Genomic DNA, 27,473 nt, shown 5'->3' with positions numbered 1-27,473 from the left:
AGGTTTTTATTTTATTTATTTTGTAGCTCTGAAATGTTCATGAAATGTCGTAGAGTTGTCGCTAGCTTCTCTTTTGTCTTGCTTCCTTTCTGTTTAAGAGTGTTCCTTCTCCCCCACCCCCTGGTTCTTATTGCTCTAGCTGCTTTTACAATCTGCTAATTCCAGCAATGGATGTGTCATCTCAGCCTTGTCATCTGCTGTTTTTTTTTTTCTTTAACCCTATGTGAATTGAGATTTTTTTGTTTGTTTGCTGTGTGCCAAGTAATATTGGATTATATCACAGCATTTGATTATTGTGTCCCTTTTTTTTTTGTCTTTTTGGGTAACACCTGGAGATGCACAGGGGTTACTCCTGGATCTGCACTCACGAATCATTCCTGGCGGAGCATGGGGGACCATATAGGATGCTGGGAATCGAACCCAGGCCGGCTGCGTGCAAAGCAAACGCCCTACCCGCTGTACTATTGTGCCAGCCCCTGATTATTTTGTCTTGAGATGGCTCTTAGTTATTTTTGGTTTATGGTTTGTGGGTCACTCCTGGTTCTGGTCTCAGGGATCATTTCTGGTGCTGCTCAGGGAACTGTTTGGTGTGCTGGAGATGGAACTTCATCCAGCATATAAAGCCTTTCTCTCCTCGACCCCAGATTTCTTTATTCTTCAGCAGCATATAAGGCATGACTGTCTCTGACCCCAGGTTTCTATATTCTTTTTTGGGGGTGGGGTGGGGGAGGGAGCTGGAAGGGAGGTTGGCAGAGTTGGACCACACTCCGTGGGTGCTCAGGGATCACTCCTGGTGCTGCTCAGGCAACCATAAGGGGTACCAGGGATTGAAGTGGGTTCAGCCTTTTGCCCAAACCCCTGTGCTACCTTTCTGGGCCTGAGTCTCGTTCTTTTTTTTTTTTTTTTTTTTTTTTTGCTTTTTAGGCAGGGCAAATGCTCTACCCCCTGTACTATGGCTCTGGCCCCAAGGGGGAAATCTTTTTTGGTGCATGCCACCCCTACCGCCTCCTACTGGCCGGTCTGGGACCTGTACAATGATCTGTCTTGTTGGGGCTTTTGGGGTCCGATAGATTTGGAGAGCTTGGGGCGCGCCTCTGAGTTTGCACCGATGTTTCAGATTTGCTTTCCCTTTCTGTTTTCTCCTCGGAATTTTTCTGTCTCCTGGAACATCCTGCCAGGCCTGTGTCAGGAAAGCTGGTGCTCCAGTGACTCCCATCTGTGCCCACCTGCGCACATCGGGAGGACCGGGAGGAAGGGGCTGGGGGGTCCCCCCGATCCTGGGGTTTGAGGTGTCCTGCTGTAGCTGTCCCAGACATTTAAGGCTTGCCTGAGATCTGGAGAATGAGACAGAAAAGGAAAGAAACAGGAAACTGAAAGCCCCTGGCTATCCCCGGCACACAGTGGAGCCAGTGCCCAGGTCGCCTTCCCCCAGGTAGACCAGGACTGGACCGAGCAGTTGTCCTTGTCCAGCTCCCCTTTCTGGGTTGGAGGCTGCCAGGCTGGGAACTCCTGGAGGTAACTCACTGCCACTGCGGTCCTCTCCCATCTTCATCCCTGCATTGTTTCCAGCTTTATTTTTATTTCTCTGTGCCAGGCCTAGAAGGCAGGGCCTCACAGTGGCGGGGCAGACTCTCAGCTGGTGGGCCACCTCCCTGGCCTGTTTCTTGGTTAGTAACAGTTTCAGTGGAGGAGACAGGAAGGCTTGAGTGTCCTTACACCATTAGCTGGAGCCAGAGGCACCAGCAGGTGGTACTTGGATGTTTTCTGCTTTGTTTTTCTTGTCTGCAGCACCGAGATAGACAGGTTGGAGCCCTAGTGTAGAAATAGAAAGGCTGGGGGTTAAATCACTAAGGGCTGTGTGGTTTGGGTTTGCTTTTTAGTTTGTTCTGTTGCATTTTCTGTCACGCCGGCAGTGCTCAGGTCTTGCTTCTGACTCTGTGCGCAGGGGACCATATGTGGTAATTGGGATCAAACCGAGGTCAGTCACATGCAAGGCGAGGGTTTTAACTTCTGTACTCCCTCTCTCTGATCCAGTTTATTTTTAAAGTACGGATTTTTGTTTGCATTTATTTGGGGGCCACACTTGGCTATGCTTAGAGGCTATTCCTGACTCAGTGCTGGGGGACTGTGTGAGCTGAGGATTTACCCCAGGGCTTCCATATGCAAAGGCATCTCCCTGACCTTCCAGTTTCTTGATTTGGGCGATTTGGACCATCTTTGCAGTGCTCAGGGGACCCTCTGCAATGCAGGGGATGGAACAAAGTTAGCAGCGTGCAAAGCAAGCTCCTGATTTCCTGTACTATCTCTCCAACCATCCTTCCCCACCCCCCACCCCCACACACACCCATTATGCTCAGGGCTTACTCCTGGCTCTGCATTGAGGGGTTACACTCGCCCATCTCAGGGGACCACATGTGGTGTTAGGGAGAGAACCTGGGTCTGCTGTATGTAAGGCAAATGCCCTGCCCATTGTACTGTTATTCTGGCCCCTGCTTTCGCTTTTTGAAGTTGGGGATCAAACCAAAGGACTGAACACCTGTGAGGCAAATGTACTGCTACACTATATCCTCAGCAGTCCTAAGTGCCCCACCCACAGAGTGTGGCTCACAATAACACAGCCTTGTACACTTTGGTTGGGGGCCACCCTCAGGTTCATTCCCTCAAGCCATATTCCAGGCTGACATGAAACATTAATGGTCACCCTTTGGATGGTGTCCAATGGCTCTGGATTGGTTTACTGGTCACCTACTATCTGTCCATCTTAGGTTCCAGTCGGTCTGTCAGTCACTGGCCCCTCCTTTAGGGAGTGCCTGTTTGTGCTAGACCCAGGAACGAGGAAACAGGACTCCGGAGAGAAACCTGGGGCACAGTAACCCAGAGGAGATGCCTAGCCAGGCCCAAGGCGCCACCTCCCAGCAGCCAAGGAGAAGAAAGACAGAGCTGCAGGCCGTGGGAAGGGGGTTGTCAGGATTGGAAGTCTTCCCAGAGAGCTTTTATTTATCATTTGTTTTTGAAGTGACTTTTTTTGGGGTGGGGTGGTGGGGAGGGATGCACACCTGGCTAGGGCTTACTCCCTGGCTCTGTACTCTGGAATTACTCCAGGCTGTGTTCAGGGACCATATGGGATATTGGGATTGAACCTAGGTTTTGCAGGGCAAGTGCGCTCTCCTGTGTACTGTGTCTTCAAAAGTCACTTTTGAAGTGACTTTTTAATATACTACACAATACTAATTTACTTTAGAAGAAAAATCAGATAAGACCTGTAAGTTAGGATGAAAGGAACCCTATGCTGTACGATCGCTCCAAACACTTAACTTTTTATTTATTTACTTTTGGTTTTGGGGGCACACCTGGCAGTGCTTATGGCTTCTACTGGCTTTGCGCTCAGGAGTGACCCCAGGTAGTGCTTAGAAACCACAGATGGTACCAGGAGTACTTACCTGCTGTACTGTCTCTCTGGCCTCAACATTATTTTTGTTTTGTTGTTTTTTTTAGCTACAACTGGTGATTCTCAGGGCTGACTCCAGGCCCTTCACTCAGGGATCACTCTGGGTGGGCTTGGGCACTTTATGGGGTGCTGGGGATTGAACCTACATTGGCTGTGTGTGAGGCAAGTCCCCGGCCTGTTGAACTATCTCACTGGCCCGGAACATTTGTTTTTAAACAACTTGTTTGCTAATTATGGGCCTCACATTAGTTACATATTACACATTAGTTCATTAGTCACACTTATACTTTAGTTACAGGTGGGGGATTGTGCCCTTGGGAATGTGCCTGGAGGTGGACTCAGCCTTAGTAGTGGGGTGGGCACTCTACCTACCCCTGAGCCACCTCCCAGAGCCCAGCAGAGAACATTCTAGTCCACCCACCATGTCCTTGATGTTGTGCTTGTTCTGGAGGACACTGCGCCTTAGTGTCCTGAAAAGACCCATCTGGGAAGAAAATATGGGCCCACTGGGCAGACCAGGAGCTGTGGGGGGTTTAGAAGGAGAGAGAGAAGACTGGTGTGGGCTGGAGAAACAGCCAGAGTCGCTTTTGTGGAGACTGACGCAAATGGGAGTAGAATGACAGAAAAATAATTATTTTGGGTTGGATTCAGCAAAACTAGTATTCTCTAGTTTTCATATGGATTGGAAAGTGCTGGGCTAGGTCCATTCAGATTGGTAGCCCTGGCCTATTGGACAGTGGCTGGGGCCGGAGCCATAGCACAGTGGCTACGGAGCTTGCCTAACATGTGGCTGACCTAGATTTGATCCCAGTAGCCTACATGGTCCCCTAAGCACCACCAGGAGTGATCCCTGAGAGCTGAGCTAGGAGTAGGTCTGAGCATCACTGGGTGTGGCCCCAAAACAACAGGAAACCAAGTGGGCAGTGATTCAGTGATGTCCTGGTGGTGCTGGGGAGTCTCCAGAGTCATATTCAGTGATGCTGGGGGTTCTCTTGGGCTCTTTTCAGTGATGCATAGGTCAGGTGTGACAGGAACTGAACTCAGGGTGGGCACATGCCAGGCATGTGACTCTGTTACTCTCCTTCCTTCCTTCCTTCCTTCCTTCCTTCCTTCCTTCCTTCCTTCCTTCCTTCCTTCCTTCCTTCCTTCCTTCCTTGCCACACCTGGCAATCCTCAGGGATTGCTCCTGGCTCTGCATTTGGGCATCACTCCCGGTGGACTTGGGGACCACAGGAAGTGCCTGGAATTGAACCAGGGTTTGCTGCTTGCAAGGCATGTGCCCTGCCCCTGTGCTCTCTCTCTGGCCCAGGTTCTTTGTAGAAAAAGAAAGTCCTGGACCGAGTGTGACTTTCACTGATCACGCTTGTCTTCCTGAGCCTCTCTGTTTCAGAACGCTGACATTTGGGAAGAATATAGGCTGGTTATTTTGGTGGCTCTTCCTCAGTTTGGGTTTGTTTGATGTTTCTTCTTGTTTCCATGGACAATTTTCTGTTAAGAGCACCATAGAAATGCTGAGGTGTTCTCAGTGCAGAGGCAGGGGACGGGGACTTGTTCAAAAGTCTTAACCTGATCAAAGTGATGTCTGCCAGCCTCTGCCACTGTAAAGGCACCGCATGTCCCTGTGGTAAGGAGCAAGACATGTGACTTGGGAGATCCTAGTGTTGAGAGCACGCAAGTGCCCTGTTACTTCTCAGAGTTTCACCCATTTCACCAATTTCTGTTGTTCATTGACTGGTTCTTGCTTGAGCGAGCGAAGTATCATTTTAATAGTTGACACTGGTGATTTTCTCAGTTCATCCCCTCTGCACTCAGGAATTATTCCTGACAATGTTTGGGAGACGAGTGGGATGCCAGGGATTGAACCTCTGTTGGCTGCTTTCAAGGCCAGCAGCCTTGCATGCAGGACAAATGCTTGTACAGCTATGGCCATAGAAGCCATTATTCACAGTGGCCAGGAGGTGGTGGTGACCCAAGTGTCCATCGATGGGGGACTGCATAAATCCAGTGTGACGGGTACAGTTGGGGGCAGCATCATGCAGCCTTCAAAGGGAAGGAAGTTCTGACCCCTGATGGCTCGTACATGGTGTTCCTCCATCAGACACAGCAGTTTGAGTCGTAGGCAGCGACAAAGCCTCCATGTCCCTTGCACTCACAGCGTGTGGAGCCAGGCGTTTTATTGTTGGCTGTCTAAGCCCTGCAGTGGAAGGGTTGTCCTCTCCCATGCTGCAGGTGGACAGAGAGGAGGAGTGACTCAACCCCGAGTCACACAGCACTCGGAAGGGAAGAGCTAGAACTGAGGACTGTTCCGACTCCAGAGGCCTGACTAGGCCTACACTCTTGTGGCTATGCTCAGTGCTGGTGGCACACAGAGCACAAAAGAGATCAGCCCAGGGCTCATGCATTCACCCTGAGCTGCCCTCAGGCCCTGGAAGGGGATTTTTCGTGCTCTTCTTTGTGGGTATCTGGGGACATTTTGGTGGCGATGCCCACTGGGTAGAGGGGGGCTTTGGGTTTGGGTAGCAGTTCCGCTCAGAGAAGTAGTCTTGTGGATAGGTCTGAGAGCAGGGAAATCCATTGGGAGGGAAGCCAGGAGCAGATACAGGATGGGAACGGAGAGTGGATGCATGGGGGATGGGGGGGGTGAGGCGGGGGCGAGGGGTGATCAGCAGCACCCAGTGCTGTGAAGGGCGCAGGGACTGGGTTTGAAGCCCAGTCCTGCTGCTCACGGGCCGCCGAGCTCAGATGGGTTAAGCAACTTTCCTTCCTTTTCCTCATCAGCTGAACAGGGATTAGACACCCTGCTCCCCTTGGGGTGGTGGAATGTTTGGGGATCACGTGATGGTGATAGGCGTGGAACTTTGACTGTTCTAAAGGCAGCGGAACCTCACGCTTTGAATGTGTGCACTGTGTGGTGTGTGAATTATAGCTTGATTAGAAATAAGCGAAGTAACCTCACTCCTCCCAGGATGAAAGAGGAAATAGGAAAGAACATGCTTGGCCGAGCCTGCTGCGTCTGTGGCCCGCACGCAGTAGGAGGATTCGGTGAATATTGAATTTCTCGGGAGGGAGTTAGAAATACATGTTCCCATGGCCAACTGTTCCTGTCATCGTCTCCAGAACTGAGAACTGGAGGCTGGACTGAAAGGCAGTCACACAGTTCGGGTGGTCTGCCTGGAGGAAGTTGACAGAGTTTGGACGTTAGTAGGTCCTGCTGGGCTCAAGGAGTGGCCTCTTGTGGCTGCTCCTCATTTTAGCAAAGTGTCCAATAGCTCATTGTGCCCCCAGCTTCAATGTGGCCACCGATGCCCCAGTTATATCGCACAGAGGGTCTGGTGGTCAGACTGGGTGGTCTCAGAGTTGTGCAGGTCCCATAGATGGACCCCGCCTGACCTCCAAGGACCCACAATCTGGGCTGTGACTCTGCTTTACGGGAAGCCCCTCCCTGCTGCTGCTCTCTCCTGAGAAACACAGGATCCAGCTTCCCGCTGGACCAGCGGTGGGAGCTGGGGATGCCTGAGAATGAGAGGACGGAGAGGAAGGGGATGTGACTTCCCACTGATACTACTCCTGGGGACCCCAGCTGTCTGGGCCAAGCTGGGACACTTGTCTGAGCGCAGGCGGGGATCAGGAGACCAAGTGCCTTGAGCTTAAGTGGCTTCAGATGTGCTTGGGGATGGCCGAGAGCTCACTGCCTGCCTGCTGCCTGTGCCCTAACGGTTTTTGCCCATTACTAATACAGGCGGGCTGACAGAGTGGAGCTCTTCGGGCTGGGCGGCGTGCACAGTGAAATGTGGGCACTCTTGTGGCAAGAAAGATGCTGACCATCTTGTGGCTTTCTGAAGTCATGCGCCATTATATCATCAAACCACATAATAAGGCTTTTTAGACTTTGTGTGTGTGTGTGCATGTGTGTGTGTGTGTGTGTGTGTGTGTGTGTTTGTGTATTTATGTTTAACAAAGCAAGAACAATGTTTTGTGCTTTACTGGGAAATGCTGCTTGCACATTCTAGGCAGGTCGTTGGATGTCCCTAAATCAATCTATTTGAACTTGTCCAGCCAGGAGGTGATGGGTAGCCCTCACGTGTGTGCATGAGCCCACACTTGCTGCAGGTATAATTCTTTCAGTGAAAGGAGAGAGTCTTTTTTACCAAAAAACAAATCACTGTATCACTGTCATCCTGTTGTTCATCGATTTCCTCGAGCAGGCATGAGTAACGTTTCCTTCGTCCTAGCCCTGAGAGTTTAGAAAGTGCCATATTCGAGACTCTTTCAGGGTCAGGAGAATGAGACCCATCTTTGTTACTAGTTTTTGGCACATTGACTACGCCACGGGGAGTTTGCCAAAAGACAAAAAAATAAAAACAAAAACAAACCAGAAAAGCAGTTGAAATGCAGGGGCCAGTAGACTGTGAGATATTCACCCAACCTGGGTTTGATCCCCGGCGCTGCCTAGTGGCCTGAGCATCGCCAGGTACAGCCCTGGAGCACTGCCAGGGTGACCCTAGTGGACTCTCGCATTTCTGGCCCTGAGCAGCACCTCATCCTCAGGCCTGGCACTGACCTGCTGCTCCCTGGGCCAGTACCTGAGCACTGCATGCAGGGGCTCTCCAACCCCGTCCTCCCCTAATATGAAAAGAAGTTGAGATACAATCTGAATTCACTTCTTCGATACGGCTTTAGGATTCCAAAATGGCAAGATCATTTTCCCAGGAGGTTGCAGCTTGAGAAATGATTCCTGAGCACTGGTCGAGTAGACATTTGCTCAGAGGCCAAACTCAGACCTGGCCAAGTACTTCCTGCAGTGGTGGCTGCCTGTCTGTCCCTCGGAACACAGCTTCTGGTGTTGGAAGCAAGAGCAGCACCTTGGTGTAGCTTGGCACTTGGAGGGGCTGCCCTAGGCCCCTCTTTTCTCCTCAGTGCCCTGCCCTGGACATTTCCTCCTTTTGTCTGTGGCCCTAGCTCTCTCCTCCACAATAAGGAACTTCTGCCCCCAGTGCCTGGGTTTACTAATCCTGCTGCATGAGTGTTACCCCTTTGTTCCTCTCTGCCCTTGCTGTGCAGGTAGTATTGCTCTAATTCTTTTCCTCATGTACACACACTGTTTATTTAGCTGGAAGGGAACAATGGCTGATGCTGGAGATCTGTGGCTGAGACTTTGGGCCGGTTAAAGTTAAGTAATTTGCACCTGCAGCGAGGCTCCTTTGTTTCAGAATGCAGAACTATTCTGCGGCTTGCCGGTTGTCTCAGGGGCAAGCAGGTCAATAGCCTACACAGCCCTGTCCCTCAGGATGGCCTCCCCTGGCAGGAGGAGCCGGGCATGGTTCTTGTTCTTAGAAGCACCGAGCCTGGTGCGCACATGAGGATGAGTAACCAGATGCTTGCTGCTGTCAGAGGGCCTGGTGGGGGGTGGCCTGGCTCCCCAGGCTCCCACTGATGCCCAGGAGAGGAGTGATGTATTTTCCGCAGTTCCGGGGGCGGACAGTCACATGCTGGGCTCTAGAGGAGGGTGAGACTTGGGGATGAGCTGGGCCTGCCATGGGGAAAGCGCCTGATTCCTGAGTGCGTGGGAGGCGCAGGCATGCCCGTGGACCATGGCAGCCCAGGACAGTGCATGCCCTTGTGTGCGTGATGCCCCTGAAGTGTGGCCATGGCAGTTCCTGGCTGCCTGGCCCTGCACAGAGCCACGCACAGACCCTGGCGCCTGTAGGATTTTGTTGTTGCTTGGGGGCCACACCAGGCAGTCCTCGGGGCTTACTCCTGGCTCTGTGCTTAGGGATCACTCCCGGCAGTGCTAAGGGGACCATGTGGGATGCTAGGGGTCGAGCCTACACCAGCCATGTGCAAGGCAAGTGCCCTGCCCGCTGTGCTGTCTCTGCGGCCCCAGGAACTTGTTTTTGGGTGCCCTGTCTTTGGCCAGCTGTGTGGATGGAGAACGCGCTGGGGCTTTAGGACTCAGAAAGGTTGAGGCAGGGGACCCTCTTCCCTAGTCTTGGTGCCAGGGTCCTGTCTAGCCTTGCTGAGAGGTGCTGAAAACGAAGTTGGGTTTTGATTTTGATTTGATTTTTCGAGAGATCCACAGCTTGCAGTTCTTGGGGGGACCGTGCTACGTTGGGGCTGGAGCTCGGGCATCCCCCTGCAGAGCCTGCTCCAGCCCTCTGGGAGCTGATTTCCGAGTTGTGGGCACTGTTTTGCTCCTTGGCTGCCCATTCTGGGCTCTATGCCCCATACCTCAGGACCTTGCTAGCTCTAATGCCATGATGGTAGGGGCCAACGGCAAATATAAGCCAGGTCTCATCTTTTGAACGTTTCTTCAATATTTACAGGACTTAAGACACTTAATTTTGAATGTGTCAGGTTTGCTCAGAATCTGGGGTTACCTGGACGTTGTTTTGTGTGTGTGTTTGTGCGTGTACACATGCCTGCATATTGTGTGCACTCACGTGTGCCTCCTTCAGCTAACAGCACCCAGCATGCTCTCCAGGGCTTTATTGTGTCAAGTGTGCTGACCAGACCACACTGAGACTCACCTGACTTCTTGTGTAACCAAACTGGTTTCCCTGCAAACACAGCTGTGTTAACACGATTAGGTGTGCTGAGGGGAAGAATCCTGTGTTCAAGTAACTTGTGTGTCCAATATGAACAAACAGGTTTTACACGGAGATGTCCCAGAACGGCTAATTTGCTGGTGTTCTCTAAGTGTGCCAAGGCTGACTTGAGGACTTTTGGGGCAGGGTGACATTCGCAGTAAGAATTTATGGGCGTTCTTTTGGCAGGGAAGATAATGGCAGTTAGAGGCTGTTGACCCGGGGAGCAGGAGGCATGGCTATCATAGAGTGGGTGCTGGTGTCCTCCTGCCCGGCCCCTGACCTCCCGGAGCGGACATGCTTAGTCAAATTGGTGTGAGCACAAGTGAACATTAAAGCCCTCCCCTTCCCGCCAGGCAGACATCCAGCTGCTCCCGAAACCCACCTGATCCTCACAGCACGACTGCTTACCCCCACTGCCCTACTTTGGGGGAGCTCTGGGTTCTTGGACTAGAGTGAGAGCCTTGCTCTTTGCAGGTAAAGAAAAGGCAATCCTGACCTCCACTCTGGTCAATCTGCTCTCCCATAATAGAACTTCACGAGACGACAAATAGTGATGAGGAAATTTTATTAGGGGCCAGATAGAAGGCTCAGTGGGCAGAGCACAGGCTTTGCATGAGGAGTCCCATCCCCAGCACCACCTGCTCCCATATTACCACTTGGAGACTTTAGCAATGGGCTGGGAATAACCCATAAGCATTTCTGGGTGTGTCCTCAAAACAAAAATAAATTTTGTAATAAACTATTTTTCGTGGGCAGGGTGCTTTGGAACCATATCTGGCTGTGCTCAAGGTTTATTCCTGGCTCTGTGCTCAGGGATCACTCTTGGTGGGGCTCAGAGGAATATATGTGGTGCTGGGAATTGATTCAGGGTAGCATTAACCCCTGTACTCTCAGGATCCCTCCCCTCCCTAATTTATATTATTCCTTACTCTGATTTTTCTTTTAAGTTTGTTGATAGTTTCTTGCCCTTATAGGTTTTTGTTTGCTTTTAGACCATACCCAACATTGCTCAGGGGCTACTCAGTGCTCAGGGATTACTCCTGGCAGTGCTTGGGGGAATCATATGCTGCCAGGGATCTGGCCGCATACAGAGTGTGTGCTCCACTTGCCCTGAGCACATCCTGTGCTCATCTGTGTTTTGTTCCTGGTTTTATTTATTTATTGCTTTTTGGGTCACACCCAGTAATGCACAGGGGTTACTCCTGGCTTTGCACTCAGGAATTACTCCTGGCGGTGCTCAGGGGACCATATGGGATGCTGGGAATCGAACCCAGGTTGGCTGCGTGCAAGGCAAACGCCCTTCCCGCTGTACTATCACTCCAACCCCTGTTCCTGGTTTTAAAGGCTGAGCTCGAGGGATTGGGGTGCATGCATCCTGTATTCTCTCCACAGCATTGTCTGATCCCCCAGGCACCATGCCCCCAGTAACTCCTGAACACCCTCAAGTGGGACCCCAATCCTCCCTGCCAAGGCAAGCATAACAGTTACACATCTAATATCATTGTTACATACTTTTATTTTTAGTTCTCTGTAATTCTAAAATTAGGGAAATCTTGTTATGTTCCTGGTTTCCCAGGATTTTTCTTTCCTTTTTTTTTTGGTGGGGGTGTCCCAAACAGTGCCTCTGGACCCCCTCAGACAATACTCTGCCCTGCTGTGGCAGTTCTATGGCTCAGTGCTTGGGCCCCTTTTATGGGTGCCACTTGAGCCCAGAGGTGCTGGGGCCACTCCAGTGGTACTTGGGAGTCACCAAGTGGCAGTATTTGGGTTCCTAGGATTTTTTAAAAGTCAAAAATAGATGTTTAATTTTATATCTTTCTTTTTTTACTCTATTATGATGGTATCTATGGGTCTTTGACATATTAAGGGAAAGAAGACAGTTAATAATTGAGCGGCTGCTGGACCAAAAAAGATAGTCAAGTGGGTAGGGCGCTTACATTTTTGTTTTGCGTTTGTGTTGCACAGGGCTATTCCTGGCTCTGCACTTAGGAATTCCTCCTGCCCACTCAAGGGGTGTGTGTGTGGGGGGCATACAGGATGCTGGAGCTCAAACCCGGGTCAGCTGTGCACAAGGCAAGGCCCCTGCCTGCTATTCTATGGTTCCGGCTCCAGGATGCTTGCCGTATATGCAGCCAGCCCTGTTTCAGCCCCTGTGTCTGGTCCCCCGAGACGTGCAGGAGTGATCCTTGGGCACTGAAGCAGAACCTGACCACCCTCTCTCCAGTTGCTCCCTCCTCTGTTCCCCCCACTCCCAATTTTTTATTTTTTATTTTTTCCTTTCCTTTCCTTTCCTTCTTTCCCCTCCCTCCCTCCCTCCCTCCCTCCTTCCCTCCCTCCCTCCCTCCCTCCCTCCCTCCCTCCCTCCCTCCCTTTCTTCCTTTCTTTCTTTCCTTCCTTCTCCCTTCCTTCCTTCCTTCCTTCCTTCCTTCCTTCCTTCCTTCCTTCCTTCCTTCCTTCTCTCTCCTTTCTTTCTTTTGCTGCTGGGCCCTTCCTTTCATCATTCCTGGAATACATTCACTCTGATTTGTAATTTGTAAGTCTGTTCACAAGTCCTGTTGGATCTGCTCTGGTCTTCACCATATTTTGTTAAATCAGGGTTACATTAGTTCTCAGGGACAGAATTATAGCTATTTAATGTGCTGCTTTGTTTTAAAGAGTTTAATAGCATTTTTTTTTTTTACCTTGACCAGCTGGTGTGAGTTTGTATGAAACCATTAGGGTCCCTTGTGTCTCAGAGCAAGTCAGGCAGCGGTTTCTTATGGGACACAGGGCACATGCAGATGTACAAAGCACCCTTTTGGCAGGCTTGTACTGGAACGAGCTGTGGTCATAAACAGACTCTGATTTTTAGTGGCTCCCATGAGGAAGATTTACTTTTCGCCCATGTCATACATGCCTGCAGGGCTGTGGGGAGTTGGCTGACCCTAAGTCTTAAAGGTGCCTGGAGTGTGGCTGGCTGCTGTGGTAGGAAAGGGCACCCGGCACAGTTGTTTCTGGGGCCCAGTGGTGGCCAGTTGCCAGAGTCACAGATGCTGTGTCCATTGCCCAGACCCAGACATAGAGCCAGGTTTTGAAAGAATTGAGACGTACAGTTTGGGCATCCACTTTTTTTTTCTTGTTTTGTTTTTTGGGCCACATCCGGTAATGTGCTTACTCCTGGCTCTGCACTCAGGAATCACTCCTGGCGGAGCTTAGGGGACCATATGGATGCCAGGGATCAAATCTGAGTTGACCGTGTGCAAGCCAAACACTCTACCTGCTGTACTATCATTCCAGCCCCTGGAAGTTCAGGTTTTTTTTTTTTCTTTTTGGGTCACACCCAGCGATGCACAGGGGTTAACTCATGGCTCATGCACTCAGGAATTACTCCTGGCGGTGCTTGGGGGACCATATGGGATGCTGGGAATCGAACCTGGGTTGGCCGCGTGCAAGGCAAACACCCTACCTGCTGTGCTATTGCTCCAGCCCCTGGAAGTTCAGTTTTAAGGAAAAGATTCTTCATTAAAAATGCAGAATTCAATAGCATAGTATTGATAAATATACAAAATTATGAACTAAAGTGGTCCCTGGGCGCTGGAATGGTTCTCCCAGCGGGGAAGCTGTAATAACTTAGCTGTGTGGAAGTAAAGGCTATGCCCCAAATAAAATTTTTTGTGGGGTTGTCTCCCAAGCAGTGCTCAGTGGACCTGGGGACCTCTCCTGGTGACTTTCAGTCACCCAGAACAACTGACTCAGTGCCTGTGGGCGAGGCTGTGGAGCCTGTGGTTCTGCGGACCACCAGGGTCACTGTGGCTTGGAAACCTTCAGGGTCACAGCAGCCACGCTGGATGGGAGCAGGGTCATTCAGGGCATGCATCTGAACCCCTATCCCATCAGTTAATGAATGTCTCTTTCATCCTTCAGTTAGCCAGATCCCCCAAATGCCCACTGCAGTTCCGTCACCAGCTGGGCCACTCTGAATCAGGGCGGCAAAAGAGCACAGCCTTCACTGATTGCAGTTGCTCGTGTAGATTTTTCAGAGGGAAACCCCCCCCCCCCCCCCCCCCCCCCCCCGTGAGCATAGAGTTCCTTTCCAGGGTTGCTGGTGCTCGTGAGGGGTTGGGAATGTTCAGATTTTGTAATAAGTACCGTGCCTCAGGGAACTCTCTCAGCCCCGGTCTCCAGCCTTCCTGTGTGCCTGGAGGGAGAGCCAGAGGCCCCTGCGGTCCCCCCTCGGTCCCCATACTGTCCAGGAAGGTCCATGGCCGTCACCGTGCCTCGCCCTCTGTGGCTCTGGGAACAGCCCTTCAGGTTGTATGGGGGCAGGACATGACCGGCCAGTCCTTCCCCCGCACTTGCTGCGTTTTGAGATTCAGTCATAATTAGCCACCCTGGTGGGAACCTGTCAGCCTCTTCATCCCAGTCCTGGTCAGTTGGCAGTGGAAGGGGACTGGGAAGGGCTCTGTCCTCTAGCCCCCTGAGGCCCCGTCACTGACTGCTGGGCATTTCTCCTGGCCATCTCTCTTTAGGACGCAGCCAAGGCCACATCCTGCTGTGGTCCGCCCCCCGCCCCCCAAATTCTGTTCATCAAGGGGGCCTTTTCAGACCCAGAGTACATCAGCCCACTCTGTTCTTCCTCTCTCCATCCCGTCTTAATTTCTCTCCTTTGTTCTTTTCACCGCCCAGCACACTGTATTTGGTAATACACGCTCTATGTTCAGACCATTAGACAGTGAGCGCGAGAGCTGGGCATTTGAATGTTCTCTGTTCACTGCCTGGTTTCACCTTCCTGAAGCCATTTTCTTTGTGATGTGAAGCCTGTAGGTGTTAGTTAACCTTCCCACACCAATCCAGATGAAGTTGGCATACCAGAAACATTTGTAACTCATCAAGCAGCGTGTTATTTTACATTTTGCCCTGAGATTAATAGATCCAATTACAGGCGTTTAAAAAAAAAAGTTTTGGAGTTTCCCTCCTATGAACTATTTCTTTGTGAATTGGTTGCGAGTCAGGCGTGTAATTCAGATGGGGAGTTAGTTTCTACAGGGTGGGAAGGAGTGCATTAGGAGATGCTGATGTGTGAGCCGAGAGGGCTGTGGACCGTGTGCTGCCTTCCAGGAGGAATGTGAAGAGCTGAGCATTGTTTTGGAGGGTGTGGATCAGCCGAGTATCAGCCCCGTGGCAAGCAGAGCCCCTTCCGTTCATGGGACAGACTGACAGGAGGAGGTGGCCCTGGCACGGCCTGACTGGCAGATGTGCCGTCTCTCCATACTCTTGTTTGCGGGAGAGAGGAGAAGGGAGCCCAGGACCACCTGCCCAGGGGGTGGAGAGAGTACAGTCCCAGTAGCACCTGGACCACAGAGTCAGTCCTGATGGCTTTGGGTGGGACACCACTAGGACACGACCTTCCCGCTCTGGAGCAAATGGCTTCAAAGGAGTGTATCAGTGGCGTCCACTCTAGTGGCAGAGGACAGGCTAGACACGGCTGAGACTGGTCCTGCTCCTCTGCCCGGGACTCAGCTCTTCACATTAGGACTCAGATCCTTCTTTCATTAAGACCCCCGAAGCTGCTCTTTGCTAAGAATTGAGTCAGCCTGCCCAGCCTCTCCCCTGCCCGCCTCACACCTGTCAAGCTTGGGGTCTGCTACCAGCTCAGTGCTTGGGGGCTGCTCCTGGCGGTGCTTGGAGGACCATGTAGTATCGACATTGAACCTGGGTCTCCTGTATGTGCTCAGTTCACTGAACTGTTTCTCCAACCCTGGGTCATTTTTGGGGGAAGAGGCTGGTGGTGCTAAGGGTTTACTCTTGGCTCTGTGCTCAGGGGTGACACCTGGCGGTGCCAGAAGAGACCTGATGTGTGCTGCTGGGGATCAAACTGGGGTCTAGCCCCAGATCTTTTATGTATTTCTAGTAAGGGCCACACTCACTGATGCTGGGATGCCCGGGGCCACCCCCTGGCATCCTGGGGAGGGAGGGGGCATGGAGTGTGAAGGGCCTTGCTTGTGCTAGACAAGTGTGCTCAGCTTCTGTAGCCATCTCCCTTCCCAGATCATTTTGGGGACAGCAGTGTCGTGGGGCCAGAGTGTCAATGCAGCAGCACTGGGTGGCAGGTGTGTCTAAGCCGACACGTGCCCACTGTGCTTCCCTCCCTCCCAGGTTCTAGCCCTGACTGCATTCATCTGCATCGAGACCATCCTGGAGTGCTCCCCGTGTGAAGGCCTCTACTTCTTTGAGTTTGTGAGCTGCAGTGCGTTCGTGGTGACGGGCGTCCTGCTGATCCTGTTTAGTCTCAACCTGCACATGAGGATCCCGCAGATCAACTGGAACCTGACTGTGAGTACGGGCCAGCAGCTGCCTCTGCAGAGTGAGAGCATCTTGGCGGCCAGGGAAAGCCGGATCCCTCACCTCATGCATAGTGGCCAGCCATTCATGCACTGTTGCTGTTGCCTGGCTGGGGTGGGAGGGAGCACCCCTGCTGGTGCTCAGGACGCTCCTCTTGGCTGTGTTCAGGAGTCGCTCCAAGGACCAGGCGGTGCTGGGGATCAAGCCTTGCAGCATGCAAAGAAAGGATCCTCGAGCTCTCTTTCAGGACCTCTCTTCACTTTTTACTTGTAATTCAACTGTGGACTTTTCTGTTTTTTTGTTGAGTCACTTGGCTGTGCTCAGGGCTTACTCCTGGGTCTGTGCTTAGCGGTCACTCCTGGTGGGGCTTCCGGGACCACATGGGATACCAACAGTCAAACCCAGGTTGGCTACATGCAAGGCAAGCACCCTACCCATACTTGTGTTATCTCTGGCCCCCAGTTGCAAAACTTGAAATTTTATTTTTTACTGTATTTTAGGTAACATGGTTATAGTAGTGGTTGTTTTTACAGCTTTGTTGTACAAGGTTACTACACGGTCACCACCATCAGAGTGAACTGTGAAAATTTTAATTTATTTACTGGGCCGACTAAAAGTGAATTTTATTTTCCTTCATGGTAGCAGAATTATTTTGACCCTTTCAGTGATGTTATTTTACTCTCATGATCCTCTGAAAACAGAATGGGTCTGTTGGCATATTGTTTTCGTATTGGACTCAAAACTACTGATTCTGAAAGAATCGAAAATATGAGGGCCAGAGAGAGTACAGCGGGTCAGGTGCTTGCCTTACATACATCTGACCCAGGTTCTACCGTCAATACCACATATGGGTCCCCCAGCCCACCAGGAGTGATCCCTGAATACCACTTGGTGTGGCTCAAAAACAAAAAGAAAAGGAATGAATGAGAACAGAGAATTTACACATCCTAGGAATTTTATGAACCTTGTAGCAATCAGGAAACCTCATGGAGATTTTTGTGGGCTATCAGTCCTTGTTGTTGTGTTTTGGGGACCACTCCCCAGTGATGCTTATGGGCTACATCTGGTTCTGCTCAGGGGGCCACTTGTGGTGCTGGAATTCCAGCCCGGATCAGCTGCACGAAAGGCAATGCCTCACCCCCTTGGACTATCTCTGACCCCCACCAGAGCATCTTGAGTGGGATGGGGTCCTCTTCTCTCCACTGTCTGAGTCCAAACTGTGTTTCAGGCTCGCTGCTCACCGGTCTATTGTCCTGGGCTTGTGTTACTGCACTCACTATGCTGAACAAGAAAGGGAACTTAATAGTGATTTTTTTTTTAATTTCTTTGTGAATAAGCACAAGTAGGAGGAGCTCAGAGGAAACCAGCAGGCAGAAAGGCAGGCTGGGCTGCCTGTACCTTCTGCGCCTTCTGTGCCTGTGGGAGGAGAACCCCATGGCATCACAGCTGTTGAGCAGGCGCTGAGCGCCCCCCCACCCCCCTCCCACGAGCTCCAATCTCCTTGGCTGGTGTCACCCGTATGCCCGCTCTCAGGAGCCAGGGACTTGGCCAGAGGCAGTCATCTTGCCTGGCTGGACCATTCCAGTGGAGCTCCTTGGGGTGGGGTCTTTCTGACAAGCTGCAGTGGGCCCCAACTCCCTGGAGGAAAACTAGAAGGGGAGTTGCGAGTGGTTTCGGTGGCCCTCGAAAGCACTTTGTACTGAGAACAGCATGATGGGCATTTAAATCTATGTTCTAACATCTCAGGACACCAGAGGCATTTTGTCCAAGTTCTGGGGATAGAACTTAGGCAGTTTAGTGTTCCAGTGATTTATTTATTTATTGGGTTTTTGTTGGGGACCTCACCCTGCGGCGCTCAGGGGCTACTCTCCGCTCAGTGCTTGGAGGTTGCTCCTGGCGGTTCTCTGGGATCCATGTGACACCAGGCATGCAAAACGTGGGCCTCCTGCATGCAAAGCCTGTGCCCCGGCCGATTGAGTGATGTGTCTCTCTGGCCTTGGTTACTTCTAAGATAAACTGGGTGTTGTCCATGAGGGAATGTTGACAGAATTGTTAATCTAATGTGATGATGCAACTGGAGAGACAGTACAGGGATCATGCATTTGCCCTGCATGTGGCTGATCTCAGTTTGATCTTCAGCTGCTCCACTGAGTGGCCCTTCTTCATGCAGGCACAGAGCGGGGACTAGCCCGCCCCCAGCCCCTTCTGATTGTGGAGCAGTTGTGTGACTATCAGCTGCTGCTGCCCCTCTTCACCCATGTCTCCTCTCTGATCTGCTGGCCCCACTTTGTGCTCGGCTTGGGGATAGAATATAGGGACCAGGCCTTCTCGGAGCCATGCATTCCACAGGATCCAGTTTGGGGTGAGGCCTGGGAAGAGCACAGGCAAGGAAGGCAGCTGTGGGTACCTCGGGGTGGGAGGTCAAGAGTAGGTCAGGGAAGATTTAGGGAAAATGCCAGATGGACCAAGAGAGAGTACAAAGGCTAACACGCTGGGCTCATTCCTGGCTGTCGTCTTGTCACTGGCTCTGTGTTCAAGGATCACTCCCACGGCTGCTTAGGGGACCACATACAGTGCAGGGGATTCAAACCAGGGTCACGTGTGTGCATGGCATGCAGGACCTTTACCCCTTTACTATCTTTCTGGCCCTTTGTTGTTTTTGAGAAGTGAGTTTTTTTTTACGTGCATTCCTGTGTTCAAATGTTAGCTTGTTCAAATTTGTTTTAAACACTATGCAAGACAAACCTAGCTCTGGGCCAAACAAAGCTCGTAAGCCTTGACTTAGCGCCCTCCGAGCCAGATCCTGCTCTGCTAGCATTGCATGCACTTAGACCCGTGGAAACCAGAGAGCATGGATACGTGGGGGGTGATGGCTTAGCTCCTATCCTTGACCTTCCTCTTCATCTCCTGGTATAAGGAGTGGCAGCTTGGGCATTTTAGGGGCCAGACAGGAAGCATAAGTATTTGGGGAAGAGATGCAGTGGTGGGATGGCTGGCAAATTGGAAAGCCAGTGGCCAATAGCATCCATGTCCCAATAAATGAATTACAAAAAAAATTAAGTATCTGTTGACCTGGTCCCCGACTCCCACCCCCCAGATTCTTATCTGAAGACATGCCATGTATGTTCCTAACATGAAGGCTGGATTTACAAGCCTTGATTTTGTTTCCTGGCCAAGGAACTCAAGTAGATGATGCTGACTAAATTTTACAGTATTCCTGTTTTAATCCTTGTTGTTAGAAAAACTAGAAGGACCTGGAGAGCTAGGCCAGGGTAAGGTGCTTGCCTTAAACACTAGTTTGATCTCTGGTAGCACATTAGGTCCCCTGAGCCCCACTGGGAGTGATTCCTGAGGTTAGAGCCAAGAGAATGAGAAGGAGGTAGGGAGGAAGGGACTGAACAAAGAGATCATGTGCCAACCCAGGGGAAACAAATCTCTAGAAAAGCCTGTCGGTGCATAGCTGAGTGCTTCATTATCACCCCTGGTGAAAAACACCTCAGGATGAAGGGATGGAGTAAACGGTGCCTCTGTACAGGGACATATCCGTGGTCGTGAAAAGGACATCTTGGTGCTTTGCTGGGACATGAATAGACATAGCTCATGGCTAAGTGACAGGAGCCAGTCCCAAAGGACACATATTGTCCAGCTCTATTCATAGGGAGACAGGAGGATGGCCAGGACAAACATGCTGTGCCCTGACTGACACGGGGGAGGAATCAGATCCCCTTAGCTCTCCTAGAAAGGGAACTCCCCACGTGTGTGCCTGACGGAGTGTCCTTACGCCGATGAAGCAAACACCCGTGTGCTTATACCAAGACAGGGATTATCGCACCTGTCCTTCAGCAGTGCCAGCCACCTCGACCCTTTCCGTCTTTGTCTTTTTTTTTTTTTTAATTATTTCTTTATTGAATCACTGTGGGAAAAGTTACAGAGCTTTCGGGTTTAGGTCTCAGTCATGTAAGTATCAAACACATTTCCCTTTACCAATACTTATTTTTAACCGTGAACCCCAATAGAACCCCACCTCTCACCCCTCCCAATTCCTGTGAGGCAGATGAGTTCTAGTTAATACTCTATCTACTTTGACTAGATACATTGTTTCGATAGAAGATGCACAATTATTGTTTAGAGTTTACGACTCCCCCCCCCCCATCAGATATGCTGAAACAGTGTTGTGAAATGATTTGCTTTCTACAGCTTGGTTTAAGAATAAAATGATGTCGCATGGCCGCTATTGCGGCCGCGCGGTTTTGGATTTCTGCTGTTTCACTTATTAACCCTGGAAGTATTTCTATTAAAAGTTAGTTAGTTAAGAGATTGGTTTCTGTGCTCTGGAGTCGTGGCCGTGCTGGAGAGCCGCTCGTGGGGGGCAGCTGGTGACCTCGGTCGGGCGTGAAGGACGGCCCAGAACGCCCCCCTTCCCATGAGGTCCCTGCTGCCCCCCGCCCCCGGCTCAAACCTGCTGTCCACAAGGCTCCCGTGCGGCCGCCATCTTTCTTTCCAGAGAGGAGCCGACCCTTTCCGTCTTTGATCAGGTTTTTCTTGCAAGCACACTCAGGGCCTGGAAGCCTTATACGTTTTTGCCAATGGAGTTAATGTGCTTCAGATGCCAGACGCAGTATGTCAGGCTGCAGGCCAGTTGGAACCTAAGACCAACTGGAGCCAAGAAAAGTTGAGGTGGAGGGACCAAGTGACCGATGGACGACCTCCGGCCTTATTCTACACTTGTAGTTCCTTTGCATGTGAGAACCTCACCCACTTGTTCCAAGGTGGTTTACAGTGGCCAGGGTAATCCAGGAGGACCACTAAATGTGGTCAGAATCTGGGTGGTACGTAGACCTAATAAATCACCACCCCAAAAACTTTCCCTTTCTTTGGAATTCCATGTATGTTCTGCCTCTTATTACGTTATGCCATTTCTAGACCTGGTCAACTTACAGATTAGCAGTGTCCCCTTGTGGGTATATTGCCCCCTGGAATGCTGGAATCATCCAGGGGGCCAGTAGAGACCTTGTGTGCCCTTCAGGGATGAGCTTTCAGCTTCATGACATAAAGAAGATGGACTTAATGGGGCCGAAGTGATAATACTGTGGCAAGGGCATTGCCTTGCACGTGGCCGACCTGGATTCGATCCTGCCAGGAGTGATTTCTGAGTGTATCTCATGGTGGTTTATTTATTTATTTTTTGACTTTTGGGATGGATCACACCCGGTGATGCTCAGGGATTATTCCTGGCTTTGCACTAAGGAAATAGTCCTGGCGGTGCTTGGGGGACCATATGGGATGCTGGGAATCGAACCTGGGTCAGCCGCATACAAACACCCTACCTGCTGTATTATCGCTCTAGCCCCTCTCATGGTGGTCTATTTAAAAAAAAAAAAAGTGATTCCTGAGTGCAGAGCCAGGAGTAAACCCTGAACATTGCCAGGTGTGGCCCCCCCTAAGGCAACCCCCACAAAAAAGAAAATAGCCTACTTCAGAGGTGGGGGGGCAGTGCTGAATCCTATTTTTCTGTCCTGACAGGGAGTACTTGGAAGCCCTCAACACTTCCAGGTGTGGCCCCAAAACTACACTTACAAAAATCTAGGACCTATCAGCACCAGGAGGACCCCTGGTGGGGCACCTGTCTTACACAGGTGACCCAAGATCAATTCCTGCACTCTGTGTGTGCGTGCTCACCTCAGAGCTGCCCTGTTGGAAACAGCGCTTCTTGCCGGCTTCATGCATGGCATGCCCTCCCCACTGTACTATATAGCTCTGATCCCAAGATTTTCTTTTGTGGAGGACTGAAAAATGTTCTAAGCTTAAATTATGGTGATTGACTTGTACCTTTTGTTGGGTATGTTACATGATATAGGAGGGTGGTGGAGAGATAGTACAGATGCTTGTCTTGCATGCAGCTAACCCCAGGTCAATCCCCTGCACCGCATATGGTCCCCTAGCACTGCCAGGAGTAATCTCTGGGCATAGAGCCAGGAGTAAGACCTGAGCACCACCAAGTGTGGCCCAACCCAAATGTCTGTGATATAAGGGCTTTATAGTAGTGAAGCTGCTTGTTAAAAGTTATGTGTGATGCAAACTGTCCAGCAATAACCACTAGTAGTACATGGATCGAATCTTCTAGATGGCTTTCACTAGATTAAATTTCACATAATGCATGAAAACACTGCAATTATTAAAGTCATGATTTTTTTCATTTAAACTTATAAATACCATGTATATGAAATGTACAGCTATATAAAACTAATTGAAAATGTTTTGTCTGTTTTTTCAGCCAGACCAGCTCTGTGCTGGGGACTGGGAACAGGGAATGCTACTGTTGGCTCTTGGAGGATTAAATGGTGCAGGGAATCAGACTCAGGCCTCACACCTGCAAAGCATGCTCTCAGCTGACTGAGCCATCTTTCTGACTCTGTCATCATTTTTAATGACTGCCTAGTGTTTCATTCTGTAAATGTCATTTTATTTAGCAGCCCTTGGCATTAAACATGTTATTTGCTTCCTTTACCTTGCTATTTAAAATAATGCCATTTTAACTAATACTTGGACTAACTGTACTAATGTGACAATGAAGATGAGTTTCCAAATGTGAAATTCACAGGCAAAATAACATGGGCCTCTTCAAAACCTTTGCTCCTGGACCCTTGATCACAGTTCTGTTTTTAAACAGCTGCCATTAATGTACACATTACTGTGTTTGATGTTTAAACATAGTTTTGTGCCCCAAGATATTTTCCCCATTTCGGAGTGTCTTTGGTTTGCAAAGTATGTTTTATGTTTTTTTTCACCCCTACAACACCTTTGCTGGAGCCAAGGGCAGCCGGACCTTTTTGGCGTGAATCTGTGGCCCATTGGCCCTGATGCTCACAAGCACAGCTGGAAACTGTCATGTTGGCAGACACTTCAAAAAATAGGTTTCTTGAAATCACTGCTTTGCTGCTTTCCTGGAGCCAGTGTGAGAGCACTGACAGGGCTGTGTATTGGGGGGTCCCTGGCACATGCTTGGTACTAAGTCACTGCATCTTTATAAAGAAGAGCTGCTGGCCTGCGTGTCACCTGGCGAGAGAGCATTTGCTTTGCATGTATGAAGCCCTGGCTTCAACCCCTGCCACCGCATCCAATGAATAAGTCAAATTGAAAACAAAAGCAATTTTATTTTAGTTTTTTGGTTTTGGGGCCAAACCTGGCTGTACTCAGGGCTTACTCTAGGCTCTGCACTCAGGAATCATCCCTTGTTGCAATGGGGGACCATATGGGGTGCAGGAATCAAACCTGGGTCGGCTGCGTGTAAGACAGGTGCCCCACTGGGAATCCTTTTGGTGGTGATAGGTCCTAGATTTTTGTATATGTGGTTTTGGGGCCACACCTGAAAGTGTTGAGGGCTCACTCCTGGCTCTGCACTCATGGATCACTCCTGGTGATGTTTGAAGGATCATATGTGGTAGCAGGGGTTGAAGCTGGGTCAGCTGTGTGCAGGCAGGCCCTACCCACTATGCTATCTATCCAGCGAGTCCTAGATTTTCTTCTCAGAGAGGCTGGAGAGGCACTTGGGTATGACCACGAGTGTCTGGGGTGCTGATGCAAAAGCACTATGGAGAGTGAGCCCTTACTGGCACTGGGCGTGATGCTTGTGTTGTTTCACTTACTCCTTTAAACCACCCCGGCAGGAGGGGATGCTGTGTTCATGTCAGATACAGCAAAGCCATGGGAGGTTAGTGGCCTGCACTGGCCATGGCTCTCAGTCACTGCTCTCTACTCAGTTGACAGGTGAGACAGGAGTTAAAACTCTGAAGATTGGATCTGTAACCTAATTTGCTTTGCAAGCAGCTTAGGAGGAAATCCTCTAGGCTTTAGGACCGAGGCTTGAAAGACTGTCAGAAAGAATTTGAGGTCTGGCTCCTCGTGCTCTCAGGGCTGAAGGCTAGTGCTGGGAATGTCAGAAATGAAAGAGGGGGTGTTGGAGAAGATTTGACCGGTACATCCAGACCTTGGAGGGGATTTCAGGCTAAGCCAGAATGATTTGGATGTGTTTTCTTAAAAAACAAAACGAAACAAAAACCAAAGAAACTCCAGTGACAAAAATAATTGTGGTGGATGTGATATTGGAATGGTATATACACAAAACTCTCATTAAGAGCATTTTAAATCAGGTATCTCAGTAAAAATGGGAGTGGGCTCGCTATAGGCAGTAGTTAGTATGCATGTCCTTAGTGGGTTTGCAGTTGTGGTTTCTAATAATAAGTCATTAAGAATAATGTGCGCTAGAGAAGGAGCTCAAAAGGATGAGCACGAGCTTTGCATGTGAGAGGCCTGGGTTTGAGCCTGAGTGCGAGGGTCTCTGAGCTCCGGCAGGAGTGACCCCCCAAGCACCACCAGCTGTAACTTAAACCCCTCCACCCCTCACCAAAATTTTTAGAAAACCATCATGTGAGTGAGGTCAGGGAATAGCAGCTCAGGAGCCAGCGGTGCACATTTCGTGCAAGGACCGGCTCCTGGTGGCCTCAGCTGCACTGGGCGGGCCTGAGCATGTAGTCTCAGGCCACTGCCCCAAGCCTTCCAGCTGGTTTGACTGAGCATTGCTAGGAGTGGCCCCTGCGTGGCCCCCTGTGCACTGCTAGGGAGCTCTCCTTCCCCACAAAAAAAAAAAAAAAAAAACCCACGGCAGTGTGGCTGGTGAAAATGTGAGTTTTTCTGTGGTGGCTTCTCGGGTAAAGGGACCTTCGCTGCCTTTGGAGTGACCCAGAGCTTCCAAGGTGTTGCAGGTCAAATCGGCAGCCTTTGGAGGCGGGGCATCGAGCTGCTGATGTCTGAAGTTCTTTCATTGCTTTTCCAGTGACTTGCTTTTCTTTTTTTTTAGGATTTGGTCAACACTGGACTGAGCACTTTCTTTTTCTTTATTGCTTCAATAGTCCTGGCTGCTTTAAACCACAAAACTGGAGCAGAAATTGCTGCCGTGGTAAGCAAGCTCGGCTGATTGCCGGCAGGCTGATGCGCGGGTGTCCTGCCCACTCTGCCCCCTAGCATGAGTCCCCAAGTTCCTTTTTCTCTTTAGGGCAGAGGAGGAGGTGGGTGGGAGAGGGCGAGGTTCCCTATATGTGGTGAGGTTTTCAAAGTGTGATCCCTGAAACAGCAGCCTCAGTGTCAACCAGGAAGTTGTTCAACAGGCCTTTCTCAAGTGTCCTCAAAACACCACATCAGAAATCTGTTCTGGGGCTGGGGATATTGCTCAGCAGCAGAGCATTGAACCTTTCGTATGTGAGGCTCTGGGTTCGATGCCCAGCTCTGCTGGGGGGAAAAAAATCTGCTTTCAGGGCAGAGAGATAGTGCCTTGCATGCAGCCGACTCTGGTTCAGTCCCAGACGCTGCATCTGGTTCGCAAGCTCTGCCAGGAGTGATTCCTGAGCTCAGAGCCGGGAGTATGGGGCTGGATGAAGAACGCAGCCTCGACTTTTAACATTTTTTTTTACTCTTCAGGATAGTGCCCTATCTGGAAGTTGGGGCTGGCAGAGTGTGGGAAAGCCAAATAAAGACTCCTCTGGGCCCTGAATTTTCGTAGCATTCCAGTTTTCCAAAGAACACATATCACTTTGGTCTTAGGACGGAGGATGCAAAATTGTAGGGAAAAATTTTCCCAACCACCTCTCATCCCTGCCCCAAAATCCTCCCGAAGAAAGCTCTAGCAGGCTTCAGGTAGTGCAGGACCGTGACCCTGGTTGGAGCATGAGGCCAACAGAAGAGGCCACGCACCACAGTCCTAGCGATCTCATGGCAGGGCAGTTGCCACCAAGATCTAACCAGGCCCGTTTCTCCTAGATTTTTGGCTTCTTGGCCACGGCAGTATATGCAGTGAACACCTTCCTGGCGGTGCAGAAATGGAGAGTCAGCCTCCGGCAGCAGAGCGCCAGCGACTACATCCGAGCCCGCACTGAGTCCAGGGACATGGACGGTCGGCCTGAGATCCAGCGCCTGGACACGTGAGGCGCTGCCGGGGCCGCCTCCCACGCTCGCCCCGGCCCTCCTCGCACTCGTGTCTCCCCGCCCTCGTCCTGCCGGAGTTGCGTGTGACTCAGTTACATTTTGTCCTCTTGGGAGCAGTCTTTCTGGAGAACGGGTCTTCGGAGTGGCCCTGGGGCTGGCTCTGGGAGGCCGCGAAGCCCCGTGAAGCCCCCTGCCCCGCTGTCGAGACAGGACTGGGTACGGGAGGCCCCTGGTTCTCCAGTACTAGGTAACTGGGGGCGTGGGGGTGAGGGGACGACAGGGTAGCGGGCCTCCCAGTTGCTGTGTCCTCTGAGATCCATGTGTGGCCTCTCAAGACTGTGGGTTCTCGGGGGGACTGCAGGGAGAGACAGAGCGGCGGGGTGGAGCACTCGCTCTGCAGCCTGGGCCGCCTCCTCTCTGTGGGCCTGCCCGCCTTCTTGTCTTCTCGTCTGGGGCGTCAGGACAGCCAGCCCACAAGTCTGGCCATGAGTGCGCGGGTGGAGCACTTTGCTTGGTCTAGACTTTGCAGGGGGCCTGGGGAAAACTGGGGTCCTCTTGGGACAGCTCCACTAGTCTGCTGACGTGTGGGAGGGACCCCCTGCCCTTTCCTCCGCTGCTGAGAAGTCACTTGATTCTTCCTCACATGAGTCAGCACCCCAGCCATGACCACATTCTCCCCAGGAATCCAGGAATGATGCTGTTTTCCAGTTCCCTTCCCTCTCTCGATCCTCTGAGGCTGAACTGCAGGCTTTCTGCAATTTTACCTTCTCAGGTAAAAGCCATGGGAAAAAGAAAATACAGCTCACGCTCCCAGCCCTGGTTGCACGGACGCCCGCCTCTGGGAGGGCTGTGCATGCTCATTGTCAAAGGCCTGAGCAGCGTTCGAGAGTGATTCCGCGTCAGTTTGTCTAGGATGGAAAATACTTGAATTTGCTCCATCACAGCCTTTCGCCCGTGTTTCAGAAGGCAGGAGTGCCGCTTCGGGGCCACAGCGATGGACGTCAAGCTGGGGAGTTGTTGGGGGAAGTGTCAGTGATGCTTGGAGAAGTGAAGATGCCTGGGGAGAATGAATCCGGCGAACCCCTTTGATGCTGTTGTTTTGGGGGTTTCTCTGTCTTTGGTTTGAGAGGAATTGTATC

The 27,473-nt window shown here is 51.0% G+C and overlaps 1 protein-coding gene across 1 annotated transcript in view; it reads left to right on the top strand.

Moving 5' to 3' along the window:
* CMTM4 (CKLF like MARVEL transmembrane domain containing 4) overlaps positions 1 to 26,523 on the top strand; it is a 44,047-nt gene extending 17,524 nt beyond the window's left edge. Inside the window, exons 2-4 of the mRNA XM_056136654.1 lie at positions 16,171 to 16,347; positions 25,214 to 25,312; positions 26,170 to 26,523. Coding sequence (XP_055992629.1) covers positions 16,171 to 16,347; positions 25,214 to 25,312; positions 26,170 to 26,334 — 441 coding nt within the window. The 3' untranslated portion in view covers positions 26,335 to 26,523. The remainder of the gene's footprint in view (positions 1 to 16,170; positions 16,348 to 25,213; positions 25,313 to 26,169) is intronic.
* The last annotated feature ends 950 nt before the right edge of the window (positions 26,524 to 27,473 follow it).

The sequence above is a fragment of the Sorex fumeus genome, unplaced genomic scaffold, assembly GCF_029834395.1.
Source record: "Sorex fumeus unplaced genomic scaffold, SorFum_2.1 ptg000122l, whole genome shotgun sequence".
NCBI lineage: Eukaryota > Metazoa > Chordata > Mammalia > Eulipotyphla > Soricidae > Sorex > Sorex fumeus.
This window is presented reverse-complemented; position numbering and strand designations above follow the sequence as displayed.